General features: G+C 43.4%; 1 protein-coding gene across 4 annotated transcripts in view; it reads right to left on the bottom strand.

Annotated features, from left to right (window-relative positions):
* Positions 1-20,647, bottom strand: part of FERMT2 (FERM domain containing kindlin 2) — an 89,606-nt gene that overhangs the window by 58,239 nt on the left and 10,720 nt on the right. For all 4 annotated transcript variants that reach the window (XM_081860914.1, XM_081860915.1, XM_081860916.1 and 1 more), the window contains exon 2: positions 11,832-12,065. In XM_081860914.1, the coding sequence (XP_081717040.1) occupies positions 11,832-12,065 (234 nt within the window). The remainder of the gene's footprint in view (positions 1-11,831; positions 12,066-20,647) is intronic.

Below are 20,647 nucleotides of genomic sequence, written 5' to 3'. Positions count from 1 at the left end.
GGGGGGAGGGGAGCTACAGGGAACAGAAAGGTGTGTGGATTACTTGCCAGGAAAATCCCACTGGGATCCTCTGTGAGTCTGAGGCCTTAACAACAATTAGCCACAGGTTTCATATTTCTTATTATCCAGAAGCCTACTAAAAGATGAGTGGAACTCATTCTCATAATTTAAAAGCCTCCAGATTTTGGAGCTAGAATTGAGCTTTGCAACACAACTTTAGGAAGACTGAATACTAGGCTACAAGGGGACTCTCTTTAAACATTCCATTAGGACACTTTCAAGGTGTTATTTTCAGATGAAGGCCATCTCCTCACTTTATTTAAAGCATTGATTCCCTGCTCTCTAAGCCAAAAAGGTTCCCAAAATGGCTTACAATCTAAGAGACATAACAATCGGGGACTCAAGTTTCTGGCTCTATTGGGAGAATGCCCTCCCAGGAAAATTTCCTCCCATCAGATATTGGAGAATAGGTGATATAGTACTGTCCAGGCCAGAAGAACAAAACAGCTGCTGCTGCTACAAGTTATTCCATCTAATCTGATAGATATCAAGTTATTTTTTCTGGGACCAATGCACCTATATCCTTATTAATAGCCATGACTAATGAGAGATACACTTAGTCCTCACTAGTAACGATGCCCTGTCCAAATCTTTTCCACTTTGCAATGGATACTTTAATCTGATCTGCAAAGGTTTTAAAACAAAGGCAACCGATAATTACGCTCTTGTCTCCAGGAAGCAGACAGGAACAGGACATGACTGCCAATAGAACTTTCACTTTAAGGGAACTTTTGGCTATGTCCTGGCCAGTACTGCAATGTAGCAGACCAGTGATCCAGTTTAAATGTCATGCTGGCCATACAGAACCCCTGACAGTTAATGGGAGTTGAGCCTCACAGAGGGACTATCAATTTGCAAGCAATCTAACTGTTCTGTTCAACAGGACTGCACTTACCAATATTTCAAAATAACTGGCAGTTAAAACCTGGCTACACGGGCAGCAGAAACTGTTCTATAGCCAAGTCAGAAGTTGAGTTTATGAATGTTGTAGACTTTACAGGCAAACCCCACCTTTCTCCTTCTTCACCCTTACTTTAAAATATTCCAAATCTGAAAAGATTTTCGGAGAAACAATATCTGTTTCAAATTATCTCCTAGTCAGTTTCATATTACCTCCCTTTACTTAACAGCACATATAAAAGCTCAGGCATTATGCCATTCTGCAGAGTTTTTGTTCCTCCCAGGCTTGCTTTTTTATGCCTATCAAGATGTAGCCAGTTGTCACCTAACATGTGCAACTGGAAGAACCAAGCAGCTCTTTATAGAATTTTATTGGCAGTCATAGGGGTGGAAATTTTAAATAGCATTTCTGAATGCCAGAGGACATTCTGTCCTGATTGAGACCCTCTCCCTGGAAAAAAAAAAAGGGGGGGGAGACACACCAATCATACATATAGGCTAGCGCATAGCAACTTTGGGAGATGATTTCTACCTCACTGCCTAGCTTTGTTTCACTGCCACCCATTCAAAATACAGTGGTGCCCCGCAATACGAACGCCTCGCAAGACGGAAAACCCGCTAGACGAAAGGGTTTTCCGTTTTGGAGGCGCTTCGCTAAACGAATTTCTCTATGGGGTTGCCTCGCAAGACGAAAAAATCTTGCGAGTTCCCGCGGTTCCCCCCCCCCGCTTTTTTTTGCCCTTTCCCTAAGCGCTAAGCCGCTTATCAGCTGTTCCGCTGATAAGCCGCTTCTCAGCTGATCGCTAAAAGCCGCTAGACCGCTAATAGCGCTAATCCGCTAAGCTGTCAATGGGCTTGCTTCGCAAGACGAAAAAACCGCTAGACGAAGAGAATCGCGGAACGGATTAATTTCGTCTTGCGAGGCACCACTGTACCAATGATGCACAATGAGATTATGTTTCAACACCTGAAGAGACAGAACATCCTTTACAAGAACACACACCTTAGTCATGCAGCCACTTTCATCTTCACCAAGAACAGTTGCTGAATTTATTTGTATAGATAAAAGGCATACCAAAATGCTTTACAGAAGCTGTGAGGCACAAGTTATTTGGTGAGCACACACATGGTGAGAGTTGGTCCAGCAACGTTTGAAGGGCACCATGTTGATGACCCTTGAATTAGGCGAAGTGTTGATGCAAATTTAACCCATGACTGACCACGCTTTTAAAACACAGTCACCAAAGTCCGAACCCAAATGCTATTATTTCTATTGCAAATAAACTTGCTCCCAAAGATATGTAGAAACCTGTGTATGCAGTTTCGAGTAACATCCAAACCAGAGACTGATCCAAACCATTATGGGTCCCCTGGCCCTTAATGTTTTGATTCCACCCTTCTCTTTTGCCATGTGTGTGCACTGTGTGTAGAAATGAGCTGTGCCTTTTGGAAAGCCATTGCAAGGAAGCAGGAGCCGACTAAAGCGTGCTGAAAGCCAAGGACCCTCAGTCAAAGGGGGCAACATCCTTTACAGTCAATGCTCCCCCCTGCTGCCATCCCTGTTCTCCAGAACATCCCTTCTGCTTTATTAACCTTTAAAAAAAATCTGTGGCCAGCATCCGGAATGTGTAACGTAAAAAATCCTTTCTGCGAGCTGCAAGCCAGTTGTGGATGGGGCCAGATGCAAAAGGGAATGGAGCAAAAGAAGACTTACTTTTGTACAGTAAGGTTACATTAGTAGGGTGCCACAGAGGTCTGTCCTGGGCCCGTTGTTGTTCAGTGTCTTTATAAATGACTTGAAAAGAGGAATTGAGGGGATGCCCATCAAATCTGCAGATGACACCAAACGGGGGGGGGGGGCATAGCTAAGACAGAATTGGGATTCAAAATGACCTTAACTGATTGGAGAACTGGGCCCAAACCAACACAACGTATACAGCAACAGGACAGTTAGTATGTTGTCAACAGATTGACTTGTGGGGAAATCAAATGATTATAACCCTACTCTTCCCCACCCCTCCCCCACCCACTCCATTAATTAGTATACACTGAGAAGTATTAAGTCTCAGATGTTCAGATTCTTTGTTGTTGTTTAGTTGTGTCCGACTCTTCGTGACCCCCTGGACCAGAGCATGCCAGGCACTCCTGTCTTCCACTGCCTCCTGCAGTTTGGTCAAACTCAAGCTGGTAGCTTCGAGAACACTGTCCAACCATCTCATCCTCTGTCGTCCCCTTCTCCTTGTGCCCTCCATCTTTCCCAACATCAGGGTTCTAGAGCTTTGCTAATAAAAACACTGCTACCAATGGCTTTTGTCTAGGCTTCATAAGCTGGACTTTCAGTCTTCATTGATGAACAAAGCAATCAGTGTTCTGGTATATGAGCCTTCTGTGCTACAAGGAAAATGCTGTGCTCTACACCCCTCAAGAAACACAGAGCATAAAAAAGAGCTGTAATTGTACACGTTCATAACATGCTCACTTAACAGAAGTGTGAGAAGGCAAGAATTTCCAAAAGCCTAAGCATTTAAGAGAGATAGTATGGTGGCAAAGTTCAGCCTGGTCAGTACTGCCCAGTTCACTGCGAGCAAGATTACTCAGCTATGTTTCATATCAAATTCTTTTTCTACTTTGCATCATTTTACTGCTGTTCTTAATCAGACACCCAGGAAATCCTAATGGGCACACAATACAGTTTCTAACACCTCCCCCCCCAAAAAGCCATGTATTCTCTCAGTTTCAGAAGAAAATTTGCAAGTTTTAATGGCTGCTCACTTAATATTTTTCTTTAAGGTCTCCCCTATGAAATTGCCTTATATACTGTTGTTCCTTAAGACATTTATCTTGAACACTAAATATAAATTGATTTCAGTATATTAGGCAAAGTAAGGTCTCTCTTAAGGTGGTGTGAAAAATCTAAATAAACACCATCATAGCTTTTCAAATCCTCTATTTCCCTATGTGTTCTGCGTCTTCAAGAATAAGCCTCAAGTAGCACTAGCACAACATGTGACTTCCTCCGTTCTGCGCTACACACAAAAACAGTGACGGGAGTAGGGTGTGCTGACACTTAAGAGCAACATGCTGCCCAGGCCAAGAGCGTGATATGCTGCCTGGGCCAAACAGGAGCCCTATGCCTAGTAATAACGGATGACAAGCAAAGTGATATCTTGCTCTATGCCAAGGGAGACTGGTTCCAAGGTGCCCAAAATGCCTTGAGGATGGTGCATACATGAGCGTCTCCCTCTCTGCCCCCTTGCACAGTGCACTGGGAGCCAAACGATGCATGGCATTGGCAGCTGTTGCCAGAATAATTGTGGCGACCCACCCCTACTTTACCAGAGCCATTAAAGGAGGACATGAACACGCTCCCTTTATTAGTGCTATGAAAGTCATTCCACTTCCACCACAAAGTCAAGCATTTTAACAGCCTATTTTTAACCAGCTCTTCACTCACGGGTTCCAAAGAGCCATGTGTCCCACAGTTACTCAGATTCTCTGAAGTCCTTCAACTCTCACAGCTATCTAAGAATAAACATCCTTTCCCTTCTGGCACAAGGGGAAACTGTGGCTCAGGCTGCTGTCTTAAAGACTATCATTATCCAGGCATTTTCACAACCAGGAGGGTGAGGAGAGTAGAAGAGTTATTTCCAGAGGGGGAAAGCGTAACCAGAAGAGTTTGGTGGCAGGATTTGTAACAAAAAAGAGCTACGGGGATAGGGGCTACACACAGCTTTTCTCTCTCAAAAAGTAGGATTCTGGCAAACAAAAGTTCACAAGGTAACAGTGATGGGGGTAGGCGAGAAAGACAATGATAGTTGTATATTTGCACACACAGCTTCAGGCATTTTGTTAGGAGCATGTACTTTACCATGGAAAACCTGTTGTCTTTGTCCATGGAGTTTTCTTGGCAGGGATACTGGAGTGGCTTACTGATGTATGGAAGTGAGAGCTGGACCATAAAGAAGGCTAATCGCCAAAGAATTGATGCTTTTGAATTATGGTACTGGAGGAGACTCTTGAGAGTCCCATGGACTGCAAGAAGATCCAACCTCTCCATTCGGAAGGAAATCAGCCCTGAGTGCTCACTGGAAGGACAGATCCTGAAGCTGAGGCTCCAATACTTTGGCCACCTCAGGAGAAGAGAAGACTCCCTGGAAGAGACCCTGATGTTGGGAAAGATGGAGGGCACAAGGAGAAGGGGACGACAGAGGACGAAATGGTTGGACAGTGTTCTCGAAGCTACGAACATGAGTTTGACCAAACTGCGGGAGGCAGTGGAAGACAGGAGTGCCTGGTGTGCTCTGGTCCATGGGGTCACGAAGAATCAGACATGACTAAACAACACTTTACCACGGAATCCCAAGAAATCTACTTGTAAGAATCAAAGAACGAACAAAAATATGTTGGAAAAATCCACTCACGTAGCAAACGTTAAGAAATTCATTTAAGAATTCAGTTGAAGAGGGAAGCTCTTTTACTCTAATAGTGGTGGCAGGGAGAGCAGAAAAGCACACAGAGACAAACAGGGAAGATGTGACATGTACACACCACCCCCTTGGCATGATTCAACCAGTAATGTAGTTGTTAAAAATAGAAAGTCTCTCCTTTCATTAAGTTTCATCAAATTTAGGTTGGGTTTTCCCTGCCGTGAGAATTAAAAGGAAAGTTGTACACAAGACATTATACCACAAGTATTAAGTAGTCAGACAAACAAGACAATAATGAAAATAAACACTATTTACGACACGGTTATCACAGCCCCATTATAAGGGAACATGCTGAGAATTTTAAGTTTTCTGTTTTTCTTCTGCTCCCAAGGGGAGAGGGGAGGAGTGGGGGTGGGGAAGAGCCTATCCTGGAAAGGGGTGGGAGCACAGAGAAATTTAATCCCAGTGGGAAACTACTAGCCAGTGTTTCCTCTAGTTCTTTTCTATGCAAGCTGCATTGAGACAAGGGGGTGGGGGGAGAGAATCACCACAGGGTTTCTTTTTGAGTGGGGGAGGGAAAGACAGATCACATCTGGAAAAAGACATTACAAAGTTCAGCAAAGTTGTATATCAAGAGCATACAGGAAATTAACTCTCACTTACAGAAGAGCTACTGTCCGGCAGGGGCTAAGAGGCTGAGTTGTGAAACAAAAAGTCCTGGATCAATTCTTGCTTCGGCTGTAAAATTTGCTAGATGTCTTGAGGCAAGCCCCTAGCTCCCTGCCTCAGTCCCATCATCCAAATCCATTAACACCGCAATAATTACACCAAACACTCACTTTTGAATGAGAGTTCAATACATATTCTCATGGCTGCTGTAAGGATTGCTGGAGCAATATTAGGCTAAGCTCAAGAGAAGTCTAAAATGTTTAAGATCACACAAAATGCCACAGAAACAAAAACACACTTTACTTTTCCCTTGAGAATGAAATTCTCTTTCTGTATTTACATCAGGGGTAGGGAGATGAAGGTCCCCTACCTCTGCTCAAATTTAAGTACAGTGGTACCTTGGGTTACAAACTTAATTCGTTCCAGGGGTCCGTTCTTAACCTGAAACCGTTCTTAACCTGAGGCACGCTTTTGCTAATGGGGCCTTCCGCCACCGCCGTGTGATTTCTGTTCTCATCCTGGGGCAAAGTTCTCAACCCGAGGTACTTCTTCTAGGTTTGCGGAGTTTGTAACCCAAAGCGTTTGTAACCCAAGGTACCACTGTACTGTATGGCAATTATAACATGATGATCTTAAGGCACATAGCAAATTAAGCCATTTAAAAACACTCAGTCAAGACTTTCTCAAGTATCACAACACATACAGTGAACCCTCGAGTTACGTACCGCTCTGGATGCGTAACTTTTGGGTTGTGAACACGGCAAACCCGGAAGTGTATACTTCTGGGTTTTGCTGTGCACGCATGTGCAGAAGCGCTCTATTGCGCCACGTGTGCGCGCAGCAGCAACGCCTCCAATTACAGACTTTTCAGGTTAAGTACGGACCCCCGGAACAAATTTAATTCGTATCCGGAGGGTTCACTGTATTGCAAACACAAATGACCAAACACACCTGAGCAGCCTAAAGCAGTTCCAATCAAACACCAATTAAAAAGCCAAAGCTCTTCAGTCACCACCTGCCTCATTCCCAAAGACAGGATATCCAGAGAACAGCCTCATAATATTATCTCAGCATGTGGACAGGGTTAGGCCCAACATACTTTTGAGGCAGTCTTCTTAATGATACTGCTGTGCCAAATTCAGAACAACAAAGAAAAATCTTGTTGACTGCTCCCCTCTATTTCTCCCTCCTCCCCGAAAGAAATTTGTGGATTCCCACCTGCTAAATCTGCACACACACTTTTTGGAAGAGTAGTAAGACCTCCTTTTGATCTGGCTTTCTAGACTCAGTGTGGCTAGGGTTGTTGTAGTTTTTAAAGGAAGCATTCTAATAAAGTGCAATTTTGTTTGTACATCAATGGGTTTATGCTTGTTTTCTGCCCCAGCCTTTAGAATCAGTATGGGAAATGATCTAACGTGAACTGGAAGGATATTTTAAATCAATCATCAATAATACTACATGCTTTTAAATTAATTCTCCAATTTGTGGCTATCACTTTGATGCTATAATACGTTTGCTTACAGTGGCTCACTTCCTGCCTCTTGACAGAAATAGGTCAGCCAAGAGTTACCCATTTTTATTTTAAAAGCAAAAAAAGATTGATTATAACAAAGCTCAAGTTGCAAGATTCCGGTTGCAAACTCTGACTTAGTTTTCACTTCAGAACTGGCCTTTATTTAAATAAGGCTGGACAATACTGACACCAACATCTCTCAGAAGACACTACACAGAGAATTAGGCAGATAAAACAAAGTTAAGTGTTGCTGTGGTCTGTTAACACTAAATCAAAATGTTTGACTGAAAAACAATGCTATGGGCAGGGTTGGGCACTCAGAAATCTTTCCATTCACATATTCAAACTCTTCTCTGCGACTCTTATCTTAATAATATAGTAGAGGGGGTGCAAATTCCAATAGCCAATTTTATCAATAATCCATGGGCTACAAATAAAGCCTCAGGGCTGAATGTGGGCCACAGGTTGCCCACTTGTATTCATGCTCTCTTCCCCATGCCCTTCTTTTCCCTGCAGCACTGAGTAGGTAAGGATTCTCTCTCTCAACATATAAACAGAAGTTTGTTTGTTTAAGGATGCTCCCACTTTATGGTTCAACAGAGATCCTAGCATTCAGCATGGATGGGCGTGTTAGTAAAGGTTATTATTAGACATAAGGCACAAATGGTGTTTTGCTTTTGACAAGTAACCCAAAGTAGAAATTTGACATAGTAAAAGAAGAATTCAACAGTATGTAACTTTTAATTGATCAGCACAGCTTCTGTAGCAAGACAGAGGGCCAAACTAGATGCAAGGATGTGAAACACATAATTAGAAAGTATTTATAGGCATTGTTGTTGTTGTTGTTGTTGTTGTTAATTTAAAAGCAGGGAGGGCTGTGAGATTTTCACTGGTATCAATGGGAGCTCTTTTCTTGGGGGGGCGGGGCGGGAGATTTTCAATGAGACTGCAACTGGGGAAGGAAGGATTCCACTCTCAATCTCACACACTGCAATCCTGATTAAAAGCTCACCCTTGTATACTGTCTAATTCACATCTAGTTTGGTACTAAGGCACTCCCAACAGCTTTTTAAAAAGCAAAACCTGGATGAAGGGCAGGATCTTTTAGAATAAATTGTAGCTGAGGAAGTGTGTGACCGACCTAAACATCCACGTATTTAGCAGTGTTAAGAACACAAACTGGCCTCAACTAGCTGGACCTTTGGTCTGATCCAGTGAGCCTCTTCTTATGACGTTTTCTTATGTGTGCATGCACATGTGTGTTATGAATCAGATTTCATATTGTATTATTAACATCTGTTGTAAACTGCCTTATCATTCCAGTTAAAGGCAGGGTATAAATCTTTTAAATTAAACTTGTAATATTTATATTCACCAATATTCATAATAACTCACACACCATCCAATAAAAGAGACAAATCAAATCAACAAAGATGTCACCAAAACCAGCACAACAAAAAAGAACAAAGGCAAGCAACATTAAAGAGCTAAGGCAGATTTAGCTTGAACTCTGAGTCAAAAAGATTTGAACTTGGACAACAAGTTGGGCAGCTTTGATCTATGGGAAAAGAATGGCCTTTTGATAGCCATTTTTCTTATAAACACAGCACCCTCATAATCTGCCTTTAGTGTCAGTACATCTTATGACCAGCTGCCAATCTTCCAGTACATTCAAATAAGGGGATTTTTTCCAGTCTAAAATGCAAAGGATACAGGCAGTGCTTTTTTTCTTTAAAAAAAAAAAAAAGTTTAGGGGTACTCTCATTTTGACTCAAGAAAACCACAATTTTATAGTTCAAATTGGGCAGGGTTCAAACTAAAAGAGTGGTAGTTAACACAGTGTCCTCCAGATGTTGTTGGACTTCCAACAGCCCCAGCCAGCATGGCGGGAACCACAATGACTACTATTAGTTTAGGGAAAGGTGCCCTATCGATTCACTTTCGATTTATATAATTGTTGTTGGCAACTGTCTGTACTGAGTGCACCTCCGGAGGTGAAGTCAAACCACTGTGTTAACAGCACCAAAGTGTGTATGGATGTCCTGGGCTGCCCAGACATCAAGACCCCACGCTCAGCCTTGATGATGTGGTCCAAAGCAAAGCAAAGCAATATGTTTGGCACCAACTTGGCTTATGGGCTCCACTCGGGATTATCTACCTTAGCTTTTTTCTTCTTCCGAAGATAACAGCAAGCCACTGTAGGTTTAGGATCAGAGTTGACCTTCTCCTCGATGGGCTACCTTCTCAGGCTGATAAGCCCCATGTGCCCTCCACTTCCCTCTACAGCATGTACAGAAGCCACCTTCTTGACCACTGATCCCACTATTGGTCTCATCCACTAGAGCCTGTCTTCACATGCAGCAGAAGTCCCTAACTCACTGAGGATTTGAGACCCATCGGCTACCCTCACCTGGTTTAGGTGGCCAGTAGTTTCCTAGTGACGGCCCACTGACAGCTTCTTGGAGCCACAGGTGAGAGAGGGTGGGGACCAAAGGTGGACAAATCTTCATCACCACAGAATCATAGAACTGGAAGGGACCCTCAGGATCATCTAGTCCAACCCCTGCAATGCAGGACTATGCAGCTGTTTCATACAACGATCGAAACTGCAATTTTGGCATTATCACCATCATGTTCTAACCAACACTGTCCATCTGCCTGGGTTGCCACAGTCACTCTACAAACTACCCCAGAAGGAGTACAACATGTACCACTCTCCTAATGCCTCATACACATAATTATGTGCCTAATATAACACCGTTCCAACTTACAGAGAATCCTAGAATGGTGGCACTCGAAGGGATCGCCAATGGGTCATCTAATCCAACCCCCTGCAATGCAGGAATCACCGCTGAATAATCCCTGACAGCTAGCCATCCAACCTCTGTTTTAAAACCTCCAATGAAGGCAAGTCCATTCTGGAATGTACTATTATCATCTATTAACATAAAACTATTAGCATATTTTATGTCTTTCAAAGAACTTACAGCAACTTTTATACTCCAAATCATGGAATATTTTTTATAAGACACCTTTCTAAAAAAGAATGATCTTCCACCCCATCGCTGCAATCTTTCTGGACAAAGCCTAACGCAACTCTCTTGTGAGAAAGGTCTAGGAATGGCCACCGAGAAGGCCCTGTTCCTTGTGGAGGCTGATTTAGCCTCTACGCAGGAGTTTTCCTCAAGCCTCTGCCATTCCATTTAAGCTCCTCCAACTCCTTGGAAACTAAGGCGCCAACTGAGCTCCAGCCGATGGGAGATATCATCCACAAGTATATCAAAACCATTTAAACAAAACAAGAAACCAGACGTGTTTGCCAGATTTCAATGGGATGCTGACAGGATGAACATTCCTTTACCAAGCCAATGAAAAATCCACATATTAAACCACAATTTCAAGGACACAAACCCCCAATAAACTCTATTTTAAATTGTATAACAATCTCCAAGTGTCTGGGGCTGTACCATAAGGAAGCCAAGAGGAATAGGAATGTCTGGAGAGCATGGAACTGTTCGCCTGCCACAATGTTCCTTCATTGTACAAGCTGCATAGGGGAAATAACACTGCTTTCCCCTTCTTTAGTGTCTTTGAACCAACAGTGCCCATGACATCAGTCCGCTCCACTATCTCAGATCTTTGTAGGATCCTGATGCACCACGTGTCTCCACATGTACCTGCCCTCACAACCAAGATCCTCAAGGGTTCCTTGTTTGCCAGGGGGCTACCCTGGGAGAAGCCCTTCTTAGTGGAACTGCCCTGTGGAATGCTCTCTCAAGGGAGCCTCACCTGGTGCCTACTGGTTAAAGGCAATGAGTTTTAATATATATATATATATCTGACCTTGGCTGGATTTGTTGTTTTTGTGCTGCTCCCAATGATTTTATTTTTTTCTTTGCTATATTTCTGCATGGTTTTAATTTGTATGTTTTAAATGTGTGGCATGCTGCTCTGGGAATTTTATTAATCTGTGTGGTATAAATTCCTCAAGTAGTAAATATATTTGTGCATAACTGACAAGATTCCCACTGTCTGACTGGTATTTTACTAGTTCCACCACCCAAAAGCTTTTCTTTCCTATTTTCACAAGGGCCATGTGCAATAATAAACCCTTAGGAAGTTGAAGAAGCAATCCAGAGGAAGCAGGCTAATCTGCATTTGCTAGAAAGCTGATGCTTCAGATAACTATCGCATTACGGAACAGGTATCAAGAACGGCTGCCGCAAGCTGCTTATTTGGCTCCATAACCAGCAGATACTCACTGAAGGTCTTGCAGATGTCAGACACAGCTTTGAAGACTCGATCAGAAAAGTTCACTTTCACCTTCACGTACTTCATGTTGGGGAGCTGAAGTCGGAGGAGTTTGTGCTGAGGAGTAAACTGTAGTTTGGCGTCTGCCTGTATTCCATACTTATCCAAGGTCCAGTGAGTTTTAAGGAGCCATGTTCTCTTCTTTTCCCACCACAGGGCGTGGTCGGACCAATCTTTCTTGACGTCTAGGACAGCAAAGATAAAAAGATTAGGAAACAAACAGAAGAATCAAGTGAATCCAGTCCATACAGGTTACTGAAATATTTCTTTGGCTACAGAGTCATAAGCTGTTACTTCTACAGAGTGATAATTAAATGGTACTGATTTTTATTTTTTAGGACAGTTATTCTTCAAACAGCTTGAAGTTATATAAACGCTAATATACTATTTGGAAGCTGTGTTACTGAACATTTACTCTTAAGGTGGCTAAGCAGCAGATAAGGGCAAGAGAGGTAATAGTTTCAGCTCATGCAATGATAATACTATTTGGTCATGTACACAAGACCCAGAGAAGAAAACCAGTATCAGGTCCAGACACAAGAATTCAGTTTCCTTCAGCCCAGAAAACAATTATATGAAGCAAAACTTCACCCCCCTGCTCCCCTCCAGAAGTACTTATTAGAATGCAATAAATATTCTGAATATATTTGTGCAGGTCTATTTATATGCAAAGGTAAGGTGGTGCTTGCCAATGCATTTTTCCACCTCGGAAGAATAGCTTACAATTGGCTGTGAAAAAGGTGAGTCTTTGCAAAAGAGACGTTCAAAAGGAAGTGAGGTTGGCATATCAAAGCCTTTATCGGCCTTATCAGGTTCATGTTTCAAGATTCATTTATTACAGAATAAAGGTAACTTGTTCCAAAGTAATTCTGCACATTTTAACATAGAAAGCTGCATAACCTATTTCCAAACTGTGGTGGTGTGAATCTAACCTAGTCTGGGTTTCGCCAGAGCCCGGCTACAACCCCAAATATACCACTTTGAGTTCCATGATGGAACAGAGGCGGGATATCAATAGCATGTTGCCAACCCAAATTCTTACAATAATCTACTCTGCCAGATTAAAAACAGGTTGGGTGGAATTTAGTGTAGTGATATAATTGTTCCATCAATGCAAGCTTTTCTGTTTGCCAGAAAAAATGAACACCCCACTCCCCACAAACACTGTTCTAGGGTTTCTCCAGATAATAATAATAATAATAATAATAATAATAATAATAATAATAATAATTTATTATTTGTACCCCGCCCATCTGGCTGGGTTTCCCCAGCCACTCTGGGCGGCTTCCATAAAAACCAGAAATACACTAAAATATCACAGATTAAAAACTTCACTGAACAGGGCTGCCTTAAGATGTCTTCTGAATGTCAGGTAGTTATTTATCGCTTTGACATCTGATGGGAGGGCGTTCCACAAGGCGGGTGCCACTACCGAGAAGGCCCTCTGCCTGGTTCCCTGTAGCTTTGCTTCTCGTAATGAGGGAACCGCCAGAAGGCCCTCGGCGCTGGACCTCAGCGTCCGGGCAGAACGATGGGGGTGGAGACGCTCCTTCAGGTATACTGGGCCGATGCCGTTTAGGGCTTTAAAGGTCAACACCAGCACTTTGAATTGTGCTCGGAAACGTACTGGGAGCCTCTTCCCTCGTACAGATTCTCTTCCCTCTCCCTTTCAGTGAGCAGTGAGGACAAGATGGGGCGGGAACCACAAGTGAGGACAAGATGGGGCGGGAATTCCACGTTGGGAACATAATCCAACGTCCTGAAAATCTCAGCTTTCATTAGGATAAAAAGTTTCTATTCATGATGGCTGCTTGAAAATGTGTGGGAGCATTTGATGAAAGCTGGCCAAACAGGATTTCTAGTGGTTGTTGCCTTCCAAGGCTTCTTGCTTCTGCCTTAGTTAACAAAACTGGAATTATGGCAAAGGATGAAAACCGCCCCTACAACCCACAGAACCTTTCTTTGCCCAATGCAGATTTTGAATTACTTTTCAACGAGTTTTAACCAAGCGCGTGCAACCCTGGCTCAGAGCTATTTAATGGCTTAGGACAGTGGTTTTCAACCTGTGTGCTGTGGCACCCTGGGGTGCCTTGAAGGATGGTTGGGGTGCCGCAGGCAACACTGGCCTCTGTCCCTCTTTCCTTCCCTCCCTCCTCTGATGCCCTCTCACGTCTCTGCCTCCCAAAGGCTTGCATACCTGTTTGTTGCAGCAGCCCTGGCTACAGGTTCCGCAGGCGAATGGTGCCTCTGGGTCTGACCAGGGGGTGCTTCCCAGGGCCCTGCGGGCCAGTGTGAGGAGACGCCTCTCTTTGGGGTGGGGGTGGGGCAGCTCAGAGGCCTGGAGGAAGCGGCTGCCGCTGCCCAGGGAACTCCCAAGGAGTGGGGAGAGGAGAGGAGGCTGAGGGGGCACCCTACAAGGGAGGGTGTTCAAAAAAGGGGGAGAGGCTGCCAGCTCTGCAAGCAAGGGGTGACCTAACTGGGCTCCTGAGCCCCACAGGAATGCCGGAGAAAAAAACGTAGAGCCATGGACTCAAAAAGGTTGAAAACCTCTGGCTTAGGAACATCAGAATCCTCTGCAAACTTACAAGTAGGGAGTGCTCTATGATAAGAGAGGAAGGGCTTATCAACACACAGAACAAGAAACTGTTTAAAGGGACACAGTGAAGGCGTTGCACCACCACAGCAGCTAAATTAAGGGTCATAAGAAATATAAAGCACTTAAGATTCTACTTCCTAACAAGAAAACATTTTCAGAATTATTGAGAAACACATGATCTTTCTGAAAAGCTTAACTTGGGCAGAGAGGAAAAGGGAAGGCACAGTTGGTTCTAAAGACATCAAAGCACTGACATCATAAAAACAACAAATTCTTTAAAGAGAAAGAGAAGCAAGTTCTGTTGGTGCAATATAGCTGGACATCAGGAGTGGCAGCCAGGATACTCTACCATCAAATTAAACAAAACCAAATATAGAAAAGCATGCAGCTTGCAACGAGGCTTGGCTGCTCTCAGAGAATTCTGTCAAATGACTATGATGAACTGTGGGCCAAACTTCTGCTTCTCTGAAAAACACTGAGGGTGGAGGAATGGTCTTGGCACTGAAATAAGCTTTCTGCATCACCAGCACTTCTGCTGCTTCAGGTTTAGATGTATGTGGCAGATTCCAGACTGCCGTCCTCAAGAGCAGTTTGATCTAAAACAAACTTCTAAATTCACCATTCACTATGATAATTGTTTCCAAGACTATTGGTATACAATGGCCCACGTACAGACGTAACAGACATTGGGCTGAAACGTATCTTACGGTAAGCCACAGTAGAAAGGAAACCATTGCTTACTGTAAGTGAGCTGAATGCTGGTGCATACTTCTCAAATGTATACTACACTTCACTCTGTCTTGTCCAGTACTGGGAGAAACAAACCACAAGACTTGACCTAGCTTTACGTTGATGCCAACATTCCTAGTTTGTCCCAAATGAAAAACAAGTACTGTACTAAGCCTTGGCTTCTACTAATCAGCTTGCATGGAGATAAACAAACCATGAATGTTGGTTCACATGTAATTCCAAGCCAAGCTTCATGGTTTGTTTCCCCCAGTTCCAGCTCAAGATAGTGTAGACTTCCATATCTAGAGGAGTTTTTGTGTATTAGCTTTTCCAATACCCAACTGCAATACAGAATGCCCCCGTTTCTGTACCCATGGGCAACTGAATTTCAACCCAAAAGAAAAGAAGAGTCTCCAACACTCATAAGCTCCCTTTAAGTTCTGATACTTAAAAACCATTAATGCCATGCTTCCATTTAAAAGCACAAGCTATCTTTATAAACTTAACTTTAAGCCAGAGCACTGCAAATTTTCAGTGGGAAAAGGGAACCGGAAAAGTCTCAACTGGATGGCTAAATGAGGCATCTGAATGCCTTATTTCAAGGCATTGAAGAGCGCAGAATCAACTTCAACTGTTGCATAGTGGCAGAGGCTGGTTCATGAACCAGGAAGTCTATAGTTCTAATCTTGCCTTTGGAATGAGTTCATTAGATGGCCATAAACAAACCTCTCATCCTTCCATTTGCAATATGAGGCTAATACTGACATACCTTACAAGGCTGAATACTCTAATACACACCAAACATAATTTATTGCATTAGAATGCCTAGTTTTTGTTCACTGGGTTTTTATTTTAAGAGGCATTTGACACACAAAGCAGTATGGGTGCATTTCCAGACCATAATAACTGATGTTAACTATGTCTTTAGGAATGCAAGTAGCAGCCCCAGTCATTCCATTGTATGATATCCAGCCACCCATCCAACAAAACATTGCTGATTTACATTTCATTCTACTCTCTCCAAAGCTCATAGCTTGATCACAAGTAGTCATGCTGACTCAAATGAAGTTAGGAGAAAATGTTCTAAGTAGGGATACTTGAAGAAGACACACATTCCTTAAGAGAAAATGTTATCAGCACAGCAAATGGAAGAGTCATAAATAGGAGACACACGAGATAAGAATTAACTTTGGATTTTTTTTAAAGAGTTTAGAATGCTTGTACTTTGGTCCTGAAAATGGGTAGATTGGAGAATACGAAATTTAGCAGGGCAGACACACAATCGCAAGGTCAGGGTAGTCCAACACATGGCCTATGGGCCACATGAGACTTGCGAGGCCTTTTTTGGTAGCCCTTGACAACAATGTCAATAATTAGAATATACAGCAGCAGAAGTTGTTGGAGAAAGCCCGTATAAGTTAAGCACTCCACTTCTCACCCCCCCCCCTTATGATACTTGTCTTGGTGCCTAGCTCTCAACTTACTTGCAGCCAAGGCAAATTTTGCAACCAGTGCAGTAATAAAGCCTGCCAGTGTTCCGAATTCCCTGGGCTCTAGGAGCATGTCCAATTACAGCCAAGTGAATATGTGTTTTTACCAGGATTGGCGACCGACATCTCCACCATTTGGCTGGTGTCCAGCTGTGTTTTCTGCTGCCATGCACACCCCCACATGTCCCAGTACAGTGGTACCTCGGGTTACATACGCTTCAGGTTACAGACTCTGCTAACCCAGAAATATTGCTTCAGGTTAAGAACTTTGCTTCAGGGTGTGAACAGAAATTGTGCTCCGGTGGCACGGCAGCAGCAGACCCCATTAGCTAAAGTGGTGCTTCAGGTTAAGAACAGTTTCACGCTAAGTATGGACCTCCAGAACAAATTAAGTACTTAACCCAAGGTACCACTGTACCAAGACGCTGGTGCACGACAGCGTGCCGGCCGATCTGTGGAGATTTCTTGCCAGTTTTATTCTAGATCGTTTTATTTGATGTTTTAATGTGTTGTAAACTGTGTTGAGATTCTTCTTTAAAATATAAAGCAGTATAGAAATGAAATGAACAACAACCCTCTCAGCAGGGAGGAGAATGGCAACTAGACAGTCTGTTGTGGCAACTGCAATCTAGGCTTAAGGTGCCATTTGGTGATTAGTTTATATATCTGTGTTTCTCATACTGAAGCATGTGTCCTGGAGGTTGCTCTTCTCAGCCCCCACTGCTGCTTTGCTGCCAACGGCACCCACAGTCTACCTTGTGGCGGTTCACACACTGCCTATCTCAGTCAAAGCCTTGGTTGCCTGCCTCAGTGGCAGCTACGGTATCTGATGCAGCAGAACCCGGGTCTCCGGCATTGGCAGACCCAACTTGGAGAGAAGGGAAGGAACAAAAAAACATGGAGGGATTTTCCACATGAGGGAGGGAAAAGCAAGGTGGGTCTCTCTCTTCAGTGACTTGGTGTGCCTGCTGAATGCACTTCTCAGCAAAGACAAGGAGCCAACAGAATGCAGTGTGTGAGCTCCTTCTCTGTGGATGGGACTCGCTTGCCAGTCCAGAGCTCTCATGTATTCTCTCAAAGGCTTCAGAGCCACAAGACTCCCTGGAAGCCCCACCCTGTGACTTGACAGCCTCCACCCCTCTGTGTGGGGTTATTTATCAGGTGGTAAGGGAAAGGAGTTCTCAGTGTGCCTGAGCAGCCCACTTTCATATGCCACTGGAAAGAAGCTGTTCCAGGGCTGAGCCCTGAGATGGTTTGGGCTTGCCTTAAGCTCCTCTTGAACCACTGCTTGGTTCCTTCTCCACTCGAGGAGGTGTAGAGCTACTGTGGGTGCAGTCTGTCCTGTCTATGCACACACATTATGATGGCACAGCTGCCCTCTCAGCCCTTTACCCTAGAGTAGGAGGGGGTTGTTCTGTCAAGACCGCTCTGATCAGCCCCTTCCATCTGCCACTAATAGATAACAGAGCAGGGCTTGCTCTCTTTCCCCTACCACAGTACAGAAGGGAAGGAAAGAGAAAATGAAATGAAATGCAAGCAGTGTAGGAGAATTCTGTCCAGCTGTAGTAGCTTGGGGTTCAGGATAGCATGGAACAGACATTACTTTGTATGTCATGCTATTTTAGGATATTACATCTATTAATTGTGCACTTAATATAAATATATTTAATTAAATATAATTATTACCTATATTGCGAACACTTCAATTTATGATATGGAAATTTAATTCAGTGTGTGGCATGCAGGTTCTGTGTCAAAGTACTCTTGCAGCCCACTTGGTCTGAGAAGTTGGACTGGCCTGCCCCAGTTGATGTTGGGACTCCCAGCTCCCAATATCCTGACTATTGGCCATGCCGGCTGAAACTGACGAGAGCTGAGAGCCCAACAATATGTGGAAGGTCACCAGTTCCACACCCCACTACATTTTTCATCTTCTATTTTGGAAGAGAATGTTGTTTGTAGTCACTCGGCATTAATTTGGTTAATTAATCTCACTGTATACAAGTTGTCCAAGTGACAATAAAGTATTTCAATTAAGCAGCATCTTAAACTACTGCAGTAGAAATAAGCACAGAATTTCCCCCCCTCATTTCGTGAAGAGCATATTTAAAAACGGAGAACTATATGCTAATGTTCTTGCATAGTCTTAACTGCACTACCTTTCAGCCTTCTTCCCCAGCCCCGTATGATCCTCTGTCAGAGGCAGAGAAATACAGATAGGTACAGTGGAACCTCAGTTCCCAAATGCCTCCGTCAATGTACATTTCGGTTCTCAATGCAGAAAACCTGGAAGTAAATGCTTCTGTTTTCAAACATTTTTCGGAACCCGAATGTGCAACGCGGCTTCCGCTAACTGCAACAGGCTCTTGCAACCAATGGGAAGCCGCGTCTCTGGTTTTCAAACGTTTCGGAAGCCGAACGAACAGTTTGAGAACTGAGGTACCATTGTATTTGTACGTATTTTAGAGTGAATGTGGATACATTCAGACAAACTTGAAGAATAGTTGCCCTGAAAATCATATGCTGCCATTTCTGGAGGCATTAAAAGTTATTATATGAGATTTGACTGGGAGGTTACCCAAAGCTCCCCCCCCGCTAACCCTTTCATCAGAGTAACTTCTGCCTGCGGTCATCATCAAGAGGCCCTGGGATTTGGGAATGGAACGTCAATGTGGCTCAGCCCCCTTCCCTTCAGTGGCTCAGACTCAAGAGACCTTGAGTGCTCCTGGATGACTGCCACAAAAGCTTTCTACACAGTGACACAAGGCTGAGGACTCCTCTAACAGGTCTGATTCAGCCACTGTCATTCATGCCTTTGCAACAAACCTATCTGATGCTTGTTCCACAGCTTTTGAATTCTTCCTTTCTTGGCCTCTGCCAAGGCCCAACAATCTTCCAGAGGACAATTTGAAAATTTTGTTGAACAAGTATTTGGAAGTCAGATTAGAACATTTTTAAGATAATGAACACAATTTCCCAACATTGCTTTTCTAATATTTTATGTGGCAATTTTATTTCTATACTATTGTTACCTGTAGTGAGTATAGAGAAGATTATGTTGGAGGAACTGGACACAGAGGAAAGGGTTGATTTCATTCATGTCATGGGCACAAATTACCCCATGTATGAGAGGCGCAAGGTCAGCCAAGCCAGCTGCAAAGGTCTGTGCCTTCTATATAAACGATTAAAGCATAATCAGTGAATCTGTCCATGTTACATCTGGAAGCTGGAGCAACAGAGCTACTTTCTACTTGTATCTATCTGAATCAATATCTGCAAAGCCTACAAGCTATATGTATAGATCATTTTTCAGAACTGTATTACTGAAGCCTAATCTTCCACAGCAGTAAACTATTTCAGACTTTACTTCTGCATGGTGACTGGAGTTGAGGGCAACTTCAGCTATGTGGGTATCTCGCCTCAGATTCCCAAGAGATTATATAAATCAAATAACTAAGAATTTACTTTATTAATGGTCATCATGGGCTCATTCCCCCCTAATAATACTGATGTAGAAATCCCTCAATTCATTTTTCAACAGTCGCTGAAAGGAAGGCCAGACAGATTTTCACCCTTTTCACTTGACCAGATACTGTTCTCCAGGGCCAGTTCATAGCTCAGAAGAACTGCCAAAAGTCACCAAGGGAGTGGGCTGTATAGTTTTTGTGCAATGGGCCCCAAAGATGCTGCTGGCAGCATCCGCCCTCAAGGTCCCTCAAACCAAGCCAGAAACACGCAAACAGCTTAGTAACCCTGCTTTAGAAACTGTTCTATAAACCACAACAAATTACAATTAAATTAGCCTTTTATAAAATATAGGCACAGTTCCCTAGAAAGTTATGGATAAATAGCTGTGGAACTCTGGAACTCTGGAAATAGAAACAACAAAATCACAGTCTTAAGAGGAAGCTACTGATTTGGGCTGGGTCTAAACTACAACCCAACTGTTTCC

This window comes from Podarcis erhardii (assembly GCF_964252035.2).
Source record: "Podarcis erhardii genome assembly, chromosome: 1".
Classification (NCBI taxonomy): domain Eukaryota; kingdom Metazoa; phylum Chordata; class Lepidosauria; order Squamata; family Lacertidae; genus Podarcis; species Podarcis erhardii.
The sequence above is the reverse complement of the archived record's forward strand: the minus strand, read 5'-3'. Positions and strand labels throughout refer to the sequence as shown.